Source organism: Tachysurus fulvidraco, chromosome 6, assembly GCF_022655615.1.
Source record: "Tachysurus fulvidraco isolate hzauxx_2018 chromosome 6, HZAU_PFXX_2.0, whole genome shotgun sequence".
Classification (NCBI taxonomy): Eukaryota; Metazoa; Chordata; class Actinopteri; order Siluriformes; family Bagridae; genus Tachysurus; species Tachysurus fulvidraco.
The window spans coordinates 20681770-20701734 of NC_062523.1; the positions used below are offsets into that span (position 1 = coordinate 20681770).

At 36.8% G+C, this 19965-nt stretch overlaps 1 protein-coding gene across 2 annotated transcripts; it reads left to right on the plus strand.

Annotated features, from left to right (window-relative positions):
• Nucleotides 1-2357: 2357 nt before the first annotated feature.
• tbx15 (T-box transcription factor 15) lies at nt 2358-19657 on the plus strand. Of its 2 annotated transcripts, none has more exons than XM_047814472.1 (8): nt 2358-2867; nt 7459-7645; nt 9613-9714; nt 12067-12238; nt 14098-14265; nt 14448-14512; nt 15813-15910; nt 17493-19657. In XM_047814472.1, the coding sequence occupies exons 1-8, from the start codon at nt 2690-2692 to the stop codon at nt 18326-18328; spliced, it is 1806 nt and encodes a 601-aa protein (XP_047670428.1). In that variant the 5' UTR covers nt 2358-2689; the 3' UTR covers nt 18329-19657. The 2 variants fall into 2 exon arrangements, with proteins under 2 accessions (XP_047670428.1, XP_027020495.2); XM_027164694.2 differs by having other exon boundaries at nt 2358-2891; nt 17493-19653.
• The last annotated feature ends 308 nt before the right edge of the window (nt 19658-19965 follow it).

Here is a 19965-nt window from a genome sequence, read left to right on the forward strand (position 1 = left end):
GCTCTGCTCCAATGTCCAGTGTAGTGAATCAAAGCGGTTTTTACGCATGACCCAGACTGCTATTCACCGCCACATCCTTTATTTTTTTGCAGTCTGCAATATTTGCAGGTAGTGAAGTGCTGTACGGAAATGACCTGCTGTCACTGAAAATAACTCGTCTCACTAAAAAGGCTCTGATTATTCCATGCAATAAACTGCGCCCATACACGTGTTCTAACGGCAGCAAGAACACATCGCTTTGTTTCGTAGATGGCTAGAATTTTCCAGTGTTTTTCTAGTCCAGGCCTGTTAAATCCTGGTGCGCACATTTCTCGCACCTTTTGCTGGTTTATTATGTGATAATATTTCTGCCTCTGTGTGATTATTCCCTATGAAGCACTGGTTTAAATAGAATATTTTATTACATGTTAAACCTTCGCTTAAGTCCATCTTTATCGGGTGATTTTTTTCAAGTATGGAAGTGCGAGTACTATTAAAAATGAATCCTGCAGCTATGAGTTGTGCGATTTAGCTGTGTGTTTCTGTAGTTTATTCTCTGTAAACACACACACACACACACACACACACACACACACACACACACACACACATAGAGCACTTGGTTGTCTAAATGTCTGGCACGACAGGGGGCACTGTAAAAGCTGCAGTCAGCATCGCAACACACAAAATATCTCACTTTCATTGAGATCGATTCTTAATATTTCTCCGAATAAAGGTTCCCCCAGATCTGTGTTCTAAGTCTTTGGGAGGTGGGTTTGCTGCTGTCATTCAGATTCTGCCCCTTTAGCGCTGTAAAGTCGCAAAGCTGGTTGGGAAATACAAATGACACTTCATAAGCTTATAACTTCTAATCGGAACGAAAACAGCGTAACGAATGTTTATAACAGTTTTGTGTGCAGAGAAGCTTGTATAAAATAAAAAAATAAATAATAATAATAATAATAATAATAATAATTATTATTATTATTATTATTATTATTATTATTATTATTATTATTATTATTAACAATAACAACAATCGCAATAGCAATAATAATATTTATATGAATATTGGTATTAATACTGATTTTAAAATGTATTATTATTATTATTCCATACGTTTTGACTTAACTTTTCATGGCGCATGTTGCTTTTAATCAGTATTTCATTTTTTAATCGAAAGAAGTGGATTGTTTTTAATTAAGAGTGATTCTTAACCCTGCATTTTACCGCATTATAGACTATAATGTTCTGGACTAAAGAAACCTTTACTAAGAAATCAAATCACTCTTTCAGCTTATTCTCTTATTTGTTACTGTAATTAGGAAATATCTCACGTTCTCAAATTAATAATGTGGCTGCTCGAATTAATGGATCGGATCAAAGCCTTTTTTAAAAGAACTTTATACGTCTAAATCTACAAAATCTTTTAACTGTGGTTTAATAACGAATAAAAAGTTTCGTTAATTATTAGACCGTTCTGTGGGCGTCTAAACGCACATTTAATAACTGCAATACAACGCAATAATAACTGTTGTTAATAAAAGCTTAAAACCAATTTCTTTTTGCACTTTTTTTAACTAATTCTACGTATTAAATCTGGGAAACTAAATATCTCTAAAATCTCTAAAAGAGAGATCTAGATATCGCAACTTCACATTTACTGGAGTTCAGATTTAAAATTTGTTAAGACTTTTTTTTAAATCAAACCCCTTCTTACTGCGCCACCTGTTTTCTGGCTAAATCAGATATAAGCCCTGATTTTACTGCGGACATATTCGAGCAGCTTAATGCCGTTGTTTCACTTACTGTGAGAATTAGAAAGAAATGAAGTCGATCTGCGGTGAATTAGATAGTCGACTGATATTAAACGAGTAAAATCACTTATTAGAAACCTGGTGGATAATCCGATCCTATAATATTCACTATTATCCACAGAAATCATTAGTTAGGATGTATGATCTGTACATTTTACACGCATTAATCTGTTTATAGATTGTTAATCTGATTATTCTCCCTTTAATAAATAGAAGACTGGAAATAATATGATGATGCAGAAGAGATGCAGAAATACAGACAGACAATCACAGCAATTACGCACAATGTTATTGAAGAACTTGTATACGATTCCTCTCTGATATGGAGAAATATTTGAATAATACTTGAAACAATCGAAAACCGTGTTTGCTATTATTTCGATACTTTTGCGTAAGATCACTATGAAACGTTCTGTTTTGAACGACGGCCCAGCTGAAATCTACTTCTCCTAGAAGACGTGGTTTTGCCCTCCTTTCTCATTGGACAGCGCGTTTTGGTTCGTGGCGTTTCCGCGTGTGTGATTGGTTGAGCAAAGTTTGACAGGGAGTTAGAAGGTTGCCCTCGACACTTCGAAAAAAGTTCTCCAGAAGCGAGTATCAATCAGAGCGGAGAAAGAAAGACACAGACAGAGGAATATAAAGTGGAGCCACACCAAACTAGAAGATATATGAGCGAAATACAGCTCGAAGCGAGGCGAAAACACTTTAGGAATGGCCTTGTACGTGTCCAGGATCTTTAAACGTGCGAATTAGATGTTCATTTGGATTATTTTTGTCACTGGAGAACTTTTTGAACTTGTACAATCATTGTGCGTGTCTACGCCTGCTCTGTACTCGGTGCTTGCGGAAGGCGCTGTTAAGATTCACTCTCGGCTGGATTTGCCGTGGGAGAGATGAGCGAGAGGAGGCGATCGGCCGCCGCGCTGAGCTCCAGAGCGCACGCCTTCTCGGTGGAGGCCCTCATCGGCTCCAACAAAAAGCGCAAGCTCCGAGGCTGGGAGGAAAAGGCTCTCGAGCTCTCTATGGAAAACCTCGCAAGCAACGGACAGCTGGGAGACGGAGAAGACACCGGTCAGTGCCTGGATATCGACCCGGGTTAGTGCGCAATCACGCCTTCACCACGGCCGGTTGGTCGTCACGCGCTTGTTGTTCTATTAAACAATATAAACTGTCTTGTATAACATCGGTGTTCATGAACACGGTCTGCATGAAAAACACAGTTTATAAATAGTTATTAGACTGTAATTACAGATTGAATAATAACTTGTATTAGCAGTCATATATCTGCATGGTTAGCTTGAGCATTTACTTAACTTGCCTACAACCGCAGGTATGGAAAAGAATTACGAGAAAATGAGAAAAATAAACCCAACGTCATAAATAAAAATAATGCAATGGAATATGAACATTTCTGCCAAGCATTTATATAAAATTTGCATTATATATAATATAATCTGACGGTGCTTTTCTCAATTCAAAAACAAATTATTTAAGAGAAATAAAATTAGTTATTGCACCTAAATTTGGTTTTAGTTAAACTTGTAAGTATATTTTTATACTGAATGTCTTTTTAAAATGAATGTTTTTTTCTTTATTTTTTATTAAAGCTCATTACTTTATTACCCAAAAGATTCGATCCTAGGCATAAATTGGGGTCCGCTGATTTTTTGGGAATTTATTTTAGGCCACAGATATGATGTGACCTAAAATAAAATGTGCATTTAATATTAAATCTCTCTTTTTACTTTACTGTCTTATTTTTGCACTTTGACTGAATACTTTTCGATAAAAATAAAAATGAATAAAGGCCCATCTTAAATCCAGGGCACAAGTGTTTCGCACAAGTATAGTGTGCGATGTTTACGTCCGATCTAGCAAAGAGGCTTAGTTGTCTATTCAAGTTAGACTGCAGGTGTGTGTGTGTGTGTGTGTGTGTGTGTGTGTGTGTGTGTGTGTGTGTGTGTGTGTGTGTGTGTGTGTGTGTGTGTGTGTGTGTGTGTGTTGGGCGGCGGGGGATTTGGTGGTGGGGGTGATTGAGAAGGCCTGTTTTTGGACTAAACTGATACGCTGATCATCTGCAGCACCAGTCATCACTTCATTAGCTTCGCCAATGAGGCAGACTAACACGACACCAAAAGGATTTTTCATTACAAAATGCAATACTTGGGTTTAAACAACAGTTAAGATATAAGAATTTTCAGAGAGCGTTGCTTCTGTAGGCTATATTGTATATTTCAAGCGTCTTGTTAAAAACGATGAATAGGAAAATTCACGTCTTTCGATCAACTGAGATGAAGAAGATAATAATGAAAAATATATATTTAAAAAACCAGATAAATAAAGGTTATTTGACCCGTGTTGGACTATTTTAAAAATAAATAGCTTTCGTAGGCTACTTAACTGCCACGAATTTCGTCCAGCGTGTTTGTAAAAACATCCTGTAAATGATGTAAAACAAAATATCAGACTTTTCAGATACTGTCCCCAACACGTTTTCTTTAATACATATTTTATCTTTGAGGGATTTTATCGTGTTACAAAACGGTGCATATATTTTATTTAAACTCTGTGATACTGAGTGTTTTCATGGAGATGGATATTTGCGGTGTTGACAACACTTAGTGATCATTACGCTTCAGGAAACTCTGAAGAATGTATTTTTGCACTAGCCTACATAGTTTGAAGTAGAGAATAAACTACCTACTTGATGCACGATGACGCTTTAGATCGCAAGGAGATCATCTGACATTGGCTCGGTGTGTTTGTGGGTCGCACTGAACAAACAACTCTACAGCCAGAGCGCGCTGAAATCACCAGCTATCACATCAAATGTAAAAGTTTCATCAAAACCTTTACTATATAAAAACTCTTAAGTTTAGACAGCAACAGAGAAACTAATGTAAATCTTGTGTCTCCAGTGCTGTGCGTAATTTCCTTCACATTGTCACACCATATATATTGTCCTGCGGCATCGTGTTTGTACCATGGGTAAGAGTGAATGAAGCATTTTTATGTTTTTAATATATCGATAAATGTGTGTGCTAAGTGAATATTATGCTTTCTTTCGTTATTAAGATTTTCTTGTTGTTGATACTTTACTATTTTATAAAACTGTGATGTAATATAAAATTGCACCATCTTTCTTTCTTTTTTTCTTTTTTCTTTCTGTCTTTCTTTCTTTCTTTCTTTCTTTCTTTCTTTCTTTCTTTCTTTCTTTCTTTCTTTCTTTAGTTTATTGTGTAGTTAGTTTAAAATATACATTAGATACACAGTTATTTTAGTTTAATGGCATTGCACCGGATTTTCGTTTTCCTAGTCACTTTAACAGGAATTTGCTGATAATACTGGTCTTTTTATTTTATAATAGGAAATTCGTCTTGTTTCCATGCATTTCTTAACATTTAAGAGTTAGTTACTTTTGAGTCTGTTATGCAAATGAAATCGTCTATTTTTGTATTTTTATTATAATTACAAATTTTGTATAACCTTAACTCTTTTATTATCCAGCATTCTTTAGATATTATAGAAATATAAATGTACTTGATATTCTTAAACACACACTGGCCTTTATGATATTTTCAATGATTTTCTTGGCAACAGGCTGTAAACATTATTTCCCATGGAAATTTTCCTGATGGCAGGTGTATGTGCCAAGAGCTAAATAAGAGATGAAGGGACCAAAATGAACATTTTAATTTTTTTTTTGTATTTTATATTATTTTATTTCAGTTCCAAATAAACTACAGTATGTAAAGTATAGTATTTAACGTTTATTTTAATATAACGATAAATGTGCATGCTAAGTGCATATTATGCTATCTTTCATTATTCGGATTTTCCTTTCATTTCCGAAAGCCATCCATAGAATTAAACTATAAATTGATCTATAGAATTAAACGTTTTTGGAAAAACCGACCTATATATTTGTTTTCTTTACTTTTACACAGAACATAAGTTACTATGAAAAATGGTTGCTCTTCACTGACATGGTGAGTGAGTTTATTCACTACATCAGAAGATCGTGTCCTCAGTTTTATCTATAAATAATCTAATCTCTATTGCCCCTTTGAGTCTTATTGAGAGGAGCTTATAACGAAGGACGACAGATGTGTGTGCCTAAAAAGGAGTTTTAATCTTTAACTTTATTGCCTCCCTTTCACGTGGGATTGAATTAAATCCAGCGGAAACAGGTGCTTCTGTTCCTGCTGCATTGGGTTACTCTAACATTTCATGCTTAGTGAGTCGCCTCATGGCCAAGTTAAAGTCCTCTTCACTGCATTAAATGTACAGTTCATGGCTTCAGATCGATTTCATACCGAGAAAATGTGTTGTTGAAACTTTACCACACAAATGTGCCATCACTGAATACTTAACATTATATAACATTACGCTGCGTAATTATTCCTCATCTGAGTATTCGAAATGCGAAAAGTGAGTTTTGCGCACAGTTCAACTGACATTAATAGATTCTTAATTAAAACACATTTTAAACGGTACCTAGTGACTGTTATACTGTTTCTGGTGTGGAGTTTGACCGATGATATTGAAGACAGACGTGCTCGTGTTGAGGAAACGAGGAGCTGATGACAGCAGCAGTGAAACGGCACCATATGATTGGTTTGGCTGGAAGCAAGAACCCCTGGGACACATGGACATCTATAGACAATCATACAGCGCTGTGAAATGGAGACATCAAGACGCTGATAAAGAAAATGGTTTCAGGAAAGCAAAAATATTTTTCTCTGTAAGTCAAGGCCACGGCCATGGGATATCATGGGAGCTTGTCTCGTGTGTGCAGTAAGTTATAAAGCCAGTCTTACTGGCCGGTCTTGCAGTCTCTCTGCGTCTGCGTCCGTGTTGGCTTATTTGCATTGCGAGTGCTGCTTAAGCAACCTCACTCACTGGTGTTAAAGTGAATGGTGTCTTAAATAATAAAGCATACAGAAAATAACAGGCAATAGCCAATAGTGGAAATTAGCTATTTCAAATATTATGTTCATGTTATAATGTCCGAACTTCTCGGGTCACGGGGAGCCTGTGGCTATCTCAGGCGTCATCGGACAACAAGGCGGGATACACCCTGGACCGAGTGTGTGCATCATTTATTTATTTGTTTGTTTGTTTTTTTGTTTGTTTCTAAATCCGACCAAATCATTGAATAAATATATGCGGGGGGACCTGTATTTACTAGATTACTTCGTATTATTTTTTAAGAGTTGAGTGCCGTGTATTGGTTAAGAAGTTTACGCAAAGGAATGTTGCATATAATTGCATTCTTCTTGACTTTTGTTGATTGTTTATTTATTTGTTATACATTCAGTTTACCAGTTAGTGTATTATTTAAACACTAATCAGAAATAAATCGAGGGATGTGAGATGGGAATTGAAATGTTATCATCCTGAAACATTTCAACTTTTATTCAGTGTCTGCCGTCTTTGACTGATTCTTTGACTCATCGTTTATTTTTATTTCTAAAAAAAAAACAACAGAATTATGTTTTAGTACACGAATGTAAGTCTTCTTTCTACCATATAGCATTACAATTTTTTTTTATTATTATTCTTAGTGCAGATGATCGTGCACTGGCGAGACTTTCCCACTCTCCCACTGTTATTTACCTGTAGTTTTCATGTGCTTATGTTGTTGTGTCACCGTTGACAGATTGTGAGGCCAGTCCAGGCTCGGATGGCGAGGTGATGCCGGAGAGATCGTCGTGCTCGCTCGGTAGCCCTGCGGATCTGAACCCCGCCGCATCTATGGATGAGATCCAGGTGGAGCTTCAGTGCGCGGACCTGTGGAAGCGCTTTCACGACATCGGCACGGAAATGATCATCACCAAGGCAGGAAGGTAAAAAAATCAAACATAATCCTACTTCAAAGAATTATCCTAAATGCTTACCTCCTTTATATTACAATTGTTTTATAATACGTAAGTATTCGCCGTGAAAAACGACTTAAAAGCCACCCATTCATCATTAAAAAATGGTCCTGTGTGAAGGTCATCAATAATACTTTGTATTATATTAAAGACATATTTCTTCACCACAGCAGGGTGGCATAAAGGCGTGAAGATCAGTCACTCTCGCGCTCACTTACACACAAACATACACACAGCTACACACACCGTAATTTCGCAAGGGGACGAACTCGATGCCATGATATTTTTCGTGGTGCTAATGTGTTCCACATGGGGGCCGAGGGCTCCGGACACGCGAGAGTCATCCTCTCATCATGCGCCTGTATTCCATAAGATCCGCTCCCACAGAGAAACACGGAAACTGTTTTTAATTAATATCCCGCAAATATGTTTTTAGTTTTCTTGCTATCTTTCTTAGATCCAATTCAAAGTGAGCATATAACTTAACCTGTTAGCCAAGTAGTGCATTAGTTTCATCATGCGCATTAGACTGTATGTACCTGTCCTGATCAGACAAACGCAATAAAATATGTCTGATTAATTACACAAATCCAGTGCGTTATTTAAAAAATATCCAGCTTTGTGAAGCCTCTGATCGCACTAGAAATGACTTTAATCATCCGAAGGTCATTTCAGTATGAAAAGGTACTTGTTAGGATTCTGTAGTTCCTTTTGGCCAACAGGGAAAAAGCAATAAATCACACATTGCTGCTAATATAAACTGCCAAATAATAAAACTGAAAAATATTTGTATAATCTTGTCCATGTTTACACCCTCATCCCTCTACAAATAATATTTAATTAAGCCTCGATTCACCCACCCATATTTTCTATTATATAACAAAATTAAGCTACAAGTTTTAACTGTAAGTGTTTCCAAAATAATCCATGTACTATATCTCTTAAAGGAAATGATCGATTCATAACGTATAATGAATCGATTCATAATGCATAATGAATCGATTCGTCCATTTTTTTCTGCCAGCAGACTATGGGAGTAAAATAAACACACACTATTCGAAATAAAATGACCAACTTGTACTATTCGTGTCATTGTATTTGTACCATTAAAGTGTATGTTTTGTACCTTCAGTATGTAACCTATTTACTAAGGTAGCTTTCACCTAGTAAAGGCTTGTATAGTAGTCGTGGTAAATGTCTAATTATCTGTAAAATAAAATCTAAATGTCCGCTTGATACCACTCCAGCGACAAGGACATGAATGGATGAAGTAACTTTATTTCTGAGAGAAAACATTTCGTGCGTAATGTCCTTCATGCCCAGTTTATTTCCAATTTGTAGCCTAATATATGCTGAAATGCATTCAAAGCATCCTGTTTCAATCTAAAGCGAGCATTTACTCGTTTGGTGTGTGTGTGTGTGTGTGTGTGTGTGTGTGTGTGTGTGTGTGTGTGTGTGTGTGTGTGTGTGTGTGTGTGTGTGTGTGTGTGTGTGTGTGTGTGTGTGTGTATTCCCTCAATAAGTCTGGTCGCTACAGGGTTCCACAGGGTGGAAAAGCAGCATTATATTTTTCTCATTATAACAAAGATTTACGGCGTTTAAATGAAAAGAAAAGGCGCAGCTTTAAAATGTCTTACGGTCATCTGCTCAACTTACTTTCAGCAATTTCCCCACATTTCTAACAAAGACAGTTAATAGTGGCGATGGCTTCCAGCTAACAACCAGAGCTTGAACTATTCTTTTTATTACTTTTATTTGTTCAGCTAAATCAGATTTTGTAATATGTGTATTACAACTCAAGGGACTGTCTGATGCTGAACTAGATTTATGCTGATTTTCTATATATAATGTGATTATTAGAGTTGAAACTGTATTTTGTATAACTTTGTTATGAATTTTATAAATATTTATTTGTTACTTATTTTGATGTGTTACAGGAGAATGTTTCCTGCCATGAGAGTTAAAATTCTGGGGCTGGATCCACATCAGCAGTATTATATAGCCATGGACATAGTACCTGTGGACAACAAGAGATACAGGTGTGTTTATCAGAGTATGTACCTTTTTTTATTTGAACCTGAACCTGAAAATTTACTTATATGAGATACAATTCCATAAACTAATAATAATAATAATAATAATAATAATAATAATAATAATAATAATAATAATAATAATAATAATAATAACCATAAAATATATGAAAAGCAGAGGCAGACAGGAACACTTCATAGAATGATGGTACTCTTTTCTTAAACATATTCATAGAATATAGAAATGTTATATAGTATATAAAAAAGTATAGTAAAAAAATATATAATGTAGCATAATTAATTTTGTTTGTTTGATTTACATTGATGTCTGATTTCACTGGAAATCAAAGTGAAAATGCTTACATTTCTTTTTACATCGACATAATCCATGGGTTTTTTGTTGAAACAATTATTGTGGTAAACTGGGTTTAACATTTGGAAAATATGAAACTGTTGTGAATGTCTTGTGAGAAAACTAAGATATTATTTTTGTCCAAAAAAAAAAAAAAAATCTATTACGAAGCTCTCATGCTGGTGGAAAAATGACTACACTTAATTTAGAAGAGATAGGATACCTTTATTGGTGTTTCATTGTGAATATATTATAGTTTCAGCTTACTTTGAAACATCAACTGTGAAAATATTTAATTAGTTGTATTATTAAAATGGCACACGTAATATTTGGGTTAATAATAATGTGGGACAAAATGTGTGATAGCATTGTACCAAAACTATCTGCTTTCTGACACTGAGAACATGTCATTTAATTCGTAGGGTCTTTGATAGTTGTCTTTATTCAAATTTCAATTGCATTCAGATGAATGTTGCATGTGTACTCAAAATAGAACCACAGTCATTGAAAGACTCTGGTACAGTGTTTGAAGAGAGTCATTTAGGGTCTTGAAATATTGTGAAGGATTTTAGAAGTCAAAAGATCTTGTAAAATTAAATGGGATATTCTTGCTGGCTGGGGAATTTACCGCAAGGCTTTGCAAATAGAGCGCAAATCTGTCACTGGAATCCTTTATCCGTCTCGGGGTCTGGAGTCTGGAAACACAGCCTTTATTGGACTTTACACACTTTACTTAGGCACGCTGCCTTTTCTAAGAAAGGTCGAGGCTATACTAGATTTGTTAAGTCCTCCTTTATATTACTTGAATTACTTTTCACTCTTTAATGTGGCAGACAGCTGGAAAAAATAAGCCGTTACACTGCTGTATTGCAAGATATTTACATTTATGTTCTCTGTCAGTGTTCAATGAGCCTCTGTTATGTGTGTGTGTGTGTGTGTGTGTGTGTGTGTGTGTGTGTGTGTGTGTGTGTGTGTGTGTGTGTGTGTGTGTGTGTGTGTGTGTGTGCATTTTTAACTTTATGATAATGCAAGAGAGCTGGCTATTTTATTTCCTTTTATTGTTGTTTATATATAACTCCATATGGACTTTCTATTTAAATATGAATATGTCCTCAAAACTCTCCAAAGGGTGTCACATAAAGTCTGATCTTTATTGATTGTGTTGGTGCCAGATGGCAGATTTATGTGAGATGAAAGAAGACTAATCAAATTTCCAGTTCTCTTTGGGGCTAAGGTTTCTCCCTTCTTTAACACTTTCCCTACTACACAGAGCATAACCCTAAACAGCACTCCAAACAGGAAATTATAGAAACGCCTGGTATTTTATATGTGTGTGTGTGTGTGTGTGTGTGTGTGTGTGTGTGTGTGTGTGTGTGTGTGTGTGTGTGTGTGTTATTATTTTATGTTTTTGTGTCTCGATATTCTTTTGTCTTACAATAATTTTATGTCTTCATGTACCCAAGTATCCATACATAATTTCTCATGTTGTTGCACTTAATATGTGTGAAGTATTTGTCAGTCCATGTCTATACATACAGTATGTATGTTTGTGTATGTTTGTGTGTGTGTGTGTGTGTGTGTGTGTGTGTGTTTGTTTGTTTGCTGATGGCTGCATTGAAAAGGATGCAATGAGGCCACAGATAATGTTTAATGATGCCAAGCAATAACAACTGGGTAAAATGAGAGTTATAACCATGTTTTAGGGTTGACTGATAACTTTGGCAAAGGCACTGCAGCTAAATACTCTCAGAACTAAAGACCAGAACAAAAGACAACCAGCTGTGCATTAGACAGTAGTGTGTAGAGTCCAAATTGTCAGCAGAAAACAAACCAAGAATAACTAAATAGAGATGGCTTGGATTAGACCCAAAGGTTGGACATCTGATCTAATATCTTTACAGTTTTTTTTTCTAATTCAGGCATCAATTATGAATATGTACAACAGTTCAATTGCCAAAGGTGTTGCTTGGATTAATGTGTCTTATATCACGTCACTGTATTTGCAGATATGTTTATCACAGCTCAAAGTGGATGGTGGCTGGAAATGCAGACTCTCCTGTGCCTCCGCGTGTGTATATCCATCCAGATTCACTGGCCTCCGGGGACACGTGGATGAGACAGGTGGTCAGCTTTGACAAACTGAAACTCACCAATAATGAGCTGGATGACCAAGGACATGTGAGTTTAGCTTATTACAATAAGATCTCTATCGTTTGGCATGTTTACTAGGCACTGACAGTTTCATTCACTATTATGATTAGATATGTTACATGATTCTCCAACTGACTAAAAGGTAAAATAACCATACTTTATTAAGCTATATAAAATATCTCCTGGTTAATTTACCTTAATAATATACAGTTTCTCATATGCATGACATTATACATTTAAGGCTAATCTGGCCTCTCCTGGCATCTGTAGCCTATCTCTATAATAAAGGGTTTTTCAGTTTATTCCCGGGTGAAAACAAACATGATTAATACTTCTCATATTTCACAATTGACCAGTGACTGGTTACAAATTAGATATTTGTGCACTAGGGATATTGCACAATAAGATAAGGAACATTTTTATTTGATGCAATAATTCCTGATGTAAATCTGACCTTGATGGATCTTGTTAGTAATCAACCAGTTTTACACTTTTCTTAATGTAGTTCTTTGTTGTTTGTTGCAGTGCAAAGAGAAGGTGGTTTTATTAAAGAGCTTTCCGCAAGGCTTGTTGACATTCAACATGTTTTGCAATGTCACCATGGTTATGTGTAGCAAAGTCAAAGCAATGTGGAGTAATGGGAGTGATGCATCAGCATGCCTAATGTGCTTACTGTTGTTTTATATGATTTGCTTACAGTAGTGCTAAATATGAACAGCTTTGACACTCAGAAGCAAAAAGATGTTTTTATTTCTCTTATCTGAATCTGACGTCCCTTCTCCAGATTATAGGTGTAGACTGTATGTGCTCAAAGTGACCATTTAGAGCTAAATTTATAGCAACTAGTGCTTTGCTGGCATCATCTTTGCATGTGGAGATGTTTTTGTTCGACTCGGTGATGCTATCACTCTACCATTCTGACAAATGTAATAACATATGGGTGTTAAGAACTGCACTGAGCTGGTGTTTTTCTGGAAAATGGAGAAGGGACTTTTTTTCTTTTACCACAGCCTTATAAAAAGAGACTTTTATTTTTTGTTCGCCTGGAGCCAGAGTGGAAGTTAACAGTGGAACGTCCTGTGTGAGATGTCTTGCTATGATGGACAATTCAACCCTTTTATTACCTCCCATTTTCTCCCTCATGCACACACATATTAATCACCATATCATTGAAATGAACGTTTATATTATACCTAACTTTTAGAATGTGCAATGTTTAAAGATATATTTTCAAATAGCCTCCATTCTGTGTGGTTACTTTCAAAACAGCTCACAGTTTTGATTAATTGGTTATGATATTGGTTAGACCTTAATGTGAGAAATCTCTGGAAATCATAATCACTTAAGTCCAATTCAATTTAATTCAATTTTATTTGTATTGTGCTTTTAACAATGGATAAAAAAGCATCGGTGTTCTCTGACTGTTTGCTGTCACCTTGTAGTAAAACTTATAGTATGAGTCAAGAAAAAGCAAGGAAAAATGTTAAAAAGTTGATGTTTTTGCTGCTGTAGGTTTTTGGTCATGTTTTCTCTGTCTCTCTGATGTTTTGATCCTTTCGAGGTTCGCTGGTACAATCTTGCCCTGAGCTCTCCTGGGCCATTCCGTTATATAAGGTCAAGAAGATAGTAACAGGAATATTACATTTGCTGTCACAAAGTTGTTTTGCAATTCCCTGTGCTTTCTATTTTGACCTTTCTGTCACAGGGGCGTCTGTCTGACCCTGGGATTAATGAATTAATGAAAGCCAAACCAAGGCTGCAGTGGTAGTGACAGTGGTAGTGAATTTTCTCCAGGGCTTCTGCATTTTTTCCTTATCTGATCCAGGCATGTATAATTTAATAAATTAGACTAACAACACAAATAATTTTGCACCCTTCTCCTTCAGATCATCCTACACTCCATGCACAAGTATCAACCTCGTGTTCATGTGATCCGGAAGGACTTCAGCAGTGAGCTTTCTCCTACTAAACCAGTGCCATCCGGGGAAGGTGTGAAGACTTTCAGCTTCCCTGAAACTGTTTTCACCACCGTCACAGCGTATCAAAACCAACAGGTCTGTATTGCAGTGCAGCACCTTTGAACTGGTAGAATTTTCCTTTGGCAGACGTTGCAAGGATCAGCAAAAACCTAAGCATTCCAGAGCAAAAGTCTTCTGAGAAAGTATTTACTGATTAATTATTTTTTGTAGTTAATATTACTTTGAGTTATTTTGTTTTCCTTTTTCTTGGCTTGCAGATTACCCGACTAAAAATCGACCGCAACCCGTTTGCAAAAGGTTTCAGGGACTCGGGGAGAAACAGGTACATTTTCATGAGTGCTTGTTTAACCAATCATTCATACTGCTTGAGCAAACAAACAGATTTCTCAAACGTTGCCTTAAATATAAAAAATAAACCACTAGAAATGCTTTTTAATCTGCTATGTGCTGTCACAAAAATCACCTGTTGCCTGCCAACAAATCCTTGGTAATCTGTAAGGAAAGGATCCAGGGTAAAGAGATTTCTTCCTTTTTCTCTTGCATAATTTTCATCTCTGTGTGTGCTGTATCCTCAGTCGCTCTGTCTTTATTCTCTTCATTGTTCCATCTTCAACACAATACTTTTCACTTTTCACTCTTCAATGTGCTCCATCACTATAACATGTGAGTCTAAATTAACATACAACAAGGGAAAGGCTGGAACCGAGCCTCGGCACATGAAAGTCTGCTGCCATCTGGAGAGCATTATCAGCACAGATATTTGAGAAATCTTTTTTCATTTTTCAAACAATAGAAGTCCTGATTTATGAACTAGCATGTTCGTTGCAGCAAAAATGCAGATGAAAACATTGAGTGTATGATATTTATAGACAGAAAATATAATTCCTCACACATCTATCCTTATTTAACTCAGATTAGGGTTTAAAAAAAATATAACTCTGTTCGAGGAATAAAGCTGTATATTCATCATGAAGTAACCACAGTTCCATTTATCCACTGAATACTGCAGAACAGCTTATGATATAAGATCAAACTCCATGCATTTGTCTAACATCTGTTATTAAATAAGCAGATTTGCAAAAATTTACAGTCAGGACCATCATTGCTATACCAGGTTGGCATGCTTAGCTGTGCATTTAGTCATTTTATTTATATTCATCCTGACCAATTGGTTTTGAGGGATTACTCTGTGATGGAGTGCAGTCCTGGCCAAATTCTGTATTATTAGCTTGTGTGCCTAACGAGCAAGAGTAAGTGGAGACTTACAGCTCCTAAAGGAAGCAATGTTGTGCAGGCTGAGCTGAGCCTGAGGCAGAGCTGCCTCTCCCTGTACAGGGGTGTAAATCACACAGGAAAGAGATTTGTGTATGAGGCTGAGATGAAACATCACCCAGATTTATGTGCACAATAAAAAAAACTGCTCCTTTTTTACAGTCTTTGGTTTCCTCCAACTGCCTCCCTCGACTTCTCTTTGCATATCTTCTCTTTCATGCAAATGATCTGACACTCTGTTCTCATATAGCTGTCCTCCGTCGCAACATTTCTTAATTCATCCATTGCTTCAGTATAATTGTGCCTGTGTCCTCCATTTTGGCCTCAACATTTTCCTTTCTCTACTACAGGACAGGCCTGGAGGCAATCATGGAAACATATGCCTTTTGGAGACCACCTGTGAGGACGCTTACATTTGAGGATTTCACTAACATGCAGAAACAGCAAGGTGTGTTAATAGAACCTCAAGATTAAAAATAAATAAATAAATAAGTAAATTTAGTTTACCGTAGATCAATTCAATAAGAAGAAAACACAATTAAAGGATTACGGTCTTGAGCTTATTATTAGACTAGAGAATAGACCTGATCATGTAGTAAAAAAAAAAAAAACCCTTGGAAAAAGAAATCATAAAATACAATTACCTCTGTCCTGGATAGTTGTAAGTGCAACTATTTTTTATAACCATGGCTAATATCAATGGCCTAGAAAATTAAACGTTACAGCAAAATCTCCTCTCTCAGCCCGTAACAATGACTTAAAGCCAATACTCATCATGAGCAGACATCTGTTTAGCATCATGAACCCTAATAGATTAAATGTTAATTAAAGTCCCACATCGCTGATGAACTTTTGGTACTCTGTGCAAACGTTCTTCCTCCCCAGAATTTCATCTCTCCAGCAGTGCAGCCAGTTCTCTCTGAGTAATCAGCTAATTCCCTCAGCACCACTGAAGGCTCTCTCACCCCTGCCCGACAATAGGGGAAAAAATATGACATCACCCTAAGATCTCCTCTCTCGCTCAGCCAGCAGAACAGTACCACGCAGAGTGGAGCTCAGCTGTATTATCGAAGGCATATGGAGCTGGCCCAAACTTCAGCCAAGACTAAGAGTCCTGAATTGTTTTGGACTGACTGCATGATATTTTCCTTCCTTACCATGTGCTCAGTCTAAATTTTCGAAACAATGAAATGACCACTGGCCAGATTCTCATTAATAAAGAAATATGTGATTATAGATATCCCACAGCTATCATTCAGTTCCAAGACTTTGATATATATATATGCTTTGCAGCAGCCAAGTGTCTTTTTCCTCCTATGTTATGAATGATGCTTTTTATATGATGGAAAGGAAGGCAAGACCTCTTGTGACTGTATATACATTCACATGACGACATTCATCTCACATTATTTCTGGGATAATTTCAGCTTTTAGATACTAGCTGAACTTTAAAGAGAATTTTTCACTATTTATGAGTGCGGGGATTTTGCTGATTATTGCTCTAGAGAGATACTATCCATTATATGCCTCCAAGTGGCACTTGTTGCCAAACTTGAACAGGGCTCTCTTGTTCCACAAGGAGGTTTAGGATGCATTGCTTGTCCTTAGGAGCCTCTGTGACTGCACGTTGTTCCCGGACTGAAACGAGAGATCACTCTCAGTATGATTGTTGGCTAGTGATTCTGTTTTTAGACTGGCCCTGTCTTACTATTTCACTGTTCTTGTGTGTATATATATATATATATATATATATATATATATATATATATATATATATATATATATATATATATATATATATATATATATATATATATATATATATATATATTCAAGTGACCTTTATATAATGCATATACAATATGTCTTTGTATTTGGTAATATTTTTGTATATGTATGCATGAATGTGGATTTCCAATCATCCAGGCCATTTTAAAATCATAGACTATTAGTTTTACTACACACACTCTTCCAGTTCTCTGGTCTTATATTTTTTTTTAAAAAAAAATCTTGTTATTTATGCTTTCCAGGAGGGAGCACTGGCACATCTCCTACTACCTCGAGCACTGGTACACCATCTCCTTCAAGCGCGTCTCACCTTCTCTCACCCTCATGCTCTCCTCCTACCTTCCATCTTGCTCCCAACACCTTCAATGTGGGCTGCCGGGAAAGCCAGCTCTGTAACCTGGGGTTATCTGAGTATCCTGCCTGTGCCAGAAGCAATATGCCAACCTTGCAGGGCTACGGAGGACTGGCTGATGGATCCTACGGCCGTCTCCAGTCAGCAGGTGGCAGCATGGCCCCCACCCAGCCTTCAGACTCTTTTCTGCCCCAGAGGACTTCCTCTTTAATCGCAGCAGGCATGCAGGGCAGCCCTCACTCCTCATTGCCCACCAGTAGCAATGGCGGATGCAGCAGCGGTGGCAAAATGGATGCTTATGGAAGTCAGTTGTCGTCTTTCCCCACCTCACAGCTCCAGTACGTGATGCAGGCAGGGGCAGGTACGGCCTCTGGCTCGTCCTCTTCTCCAGGGACTTCCCCTTCCTCGGCACACATGTTTTCCGGGAGTCATCACCACATGCAGCAGGGCTCATATAATGCCTTTTCCTTGCACAATCCCTACAACCTCTATGGATACAACTTCCCAGCTTCCCCACGCTTGGCCACCAACTCAGAGAAATCTCAGGCCAGCCTACTGTGCTCATCCTCTTCTGCCGGGGCCTTTGCTGAGCGTCAGTACCTATCCAGTGGCAGCATGGACAGCATGCACATGATAGGAAACCCCGGCAGTAGTCAGCAGGTGTCCACAGCTTGTGATGGTCGCCAGTATGGCTCCTCCTCTCAGATGTCTATGCACATGGTTTAAAAGAACGAAAACCAGGTTTAAACGTTGAGTGTCACCAGAGCAAGAAGTCATATCAAACTGTTTCATCTATTTGTCTGCTATCATAGAATTTTGACATTAAAAAAAAAAATCAGATTGTTACTGATGGACAAAGTTAAAACAAATCTTGGATCCTTTTAAAAAGGAGCTAATCATCTCATGTGCAGACTTTAAATCACTAATCAGACGTACATGGACAGCATAAATGTGTTATTTATGTCATTTTTCTTTATGATACATGCCAAAAATAGGCTAATACATTTTAGATCATATGAACCTGTATTTCTGTATTTTCCAGTCTCAATCCAATGCAGTATCTTATGAAGTCTTTATCTTAGGAGGGTGCTCTTCAAGGATTCTTGTGAGATTTGGTGCAATAATGGACTCTTATCACACGCATCTTTTAAACAATGGACATTCAAAGCTGAACTAGATGTTGTTTTGTCAAACAATAAAAAGCAGATCAATCTGCTTCACAACAAAGTAATTTCAGAGAAATGGAAACATTATGCAGTGTTTTTAGTGAATATTATTCACCCGTGATAATAAGTGGGAAAAGTTACCCTGAAAGACACTGATGGGCAGGAACAAGATTTGGTCAATTGGATTTGATTACTTTTGGTCAATTTTAACCTTGCCTATTTTATTAGAAGTTACTTAACTAAATTTGGAGTGTATCACCTTTTAGACACTAAGCTTTAATGTTGATGTGTGGAAAATATAGAAAACCAGAATAATAAATGTATGTTTTGGAGTGCTATAGAAGTGTAAAGTATTTAAGTGCTACGTGACAAAACAAATGTGCAGTAAATATAAGTGCCAAGCACAAAACCTTACCGATGCAATTCAATTCCTACAAATTACACTATTTGGCAGCCTGTGAAAAAAATGAAGAAGCAACATTTATTCTTTCAACTGATTGTGAATTATGTATATCAACGTGGTAAAGAAGGGACAATCATTTGCTTCCCAAATATGCAGGAGATGTAAATAGTGGGTCATAAGCTTGTTATTAAAATCCAATTTTTGTGAACATTTTGTGAAATAAAGAACTTATCTGTCAGGACTTTAAAGACACAAACCAAAGCCTGTGTTCTGACATTTTCAAATGCTGTACAAGCCACTTTTACAACAACTGTTGAAAGATCAAGCGTGGAAGTGATGAGACAGGGCAGTTCCCTTCTCATCCAGCAGGAACGAAATCGTGGTGTTCTGGATTGGTCAGTGAATGTAAATCTGTGTCTCCTACAAACATATCTTATTGCCATATGCATGAGACAGAGTAGGTCCATGAGGATCAGAAATGAATATTATAATTAAATAAATAAATAAACAAACAAACAAATAAATAATAAAGTTTTAATGCTGCTGTTTGTTTGAAAGAAAACTAAAGATAACTCATGTACTTGTTACTGTAACCCGTGCTCTTTATGATGCATATAAATATACCACCGGGCTCTGAGAGAAAGACAGAGAGTGGCGTACTGGTTTGGTTGGATGTGGATCGTTTCCACGTTTCACAATTTTCTGTATCTGCTTTTAATTCAGTAATAGTACATTTTTATGGTAACTCTTCTTGCCTTGGTTTTACTTCTCATTACCCAGGAATAGAATCCAGT

Coding starts and splice junctions, on each gene's coding strand:
- tbx15 (XM_027164694.2), top strand. CDS start 2,690: ATGAGCGAGAGGAGGCGATCGGCCGCCGCGCTGAGCTCCAGAGCGCAC. Junction 2,892..7,458: donor GTGCCTGGATATCGACCCGG/GTTAGTGCGCAA, acceptor CACCGTTGACAG/ATTGTGAGGCCAGTCCAGGC. Junction 7,646..9,612: donor ATCATCACCAAGGCAGGAAG/GTAAAAAAATCA, acceptor GATGTGTTACAG/GAGAATGTTTCCTGCCATGA.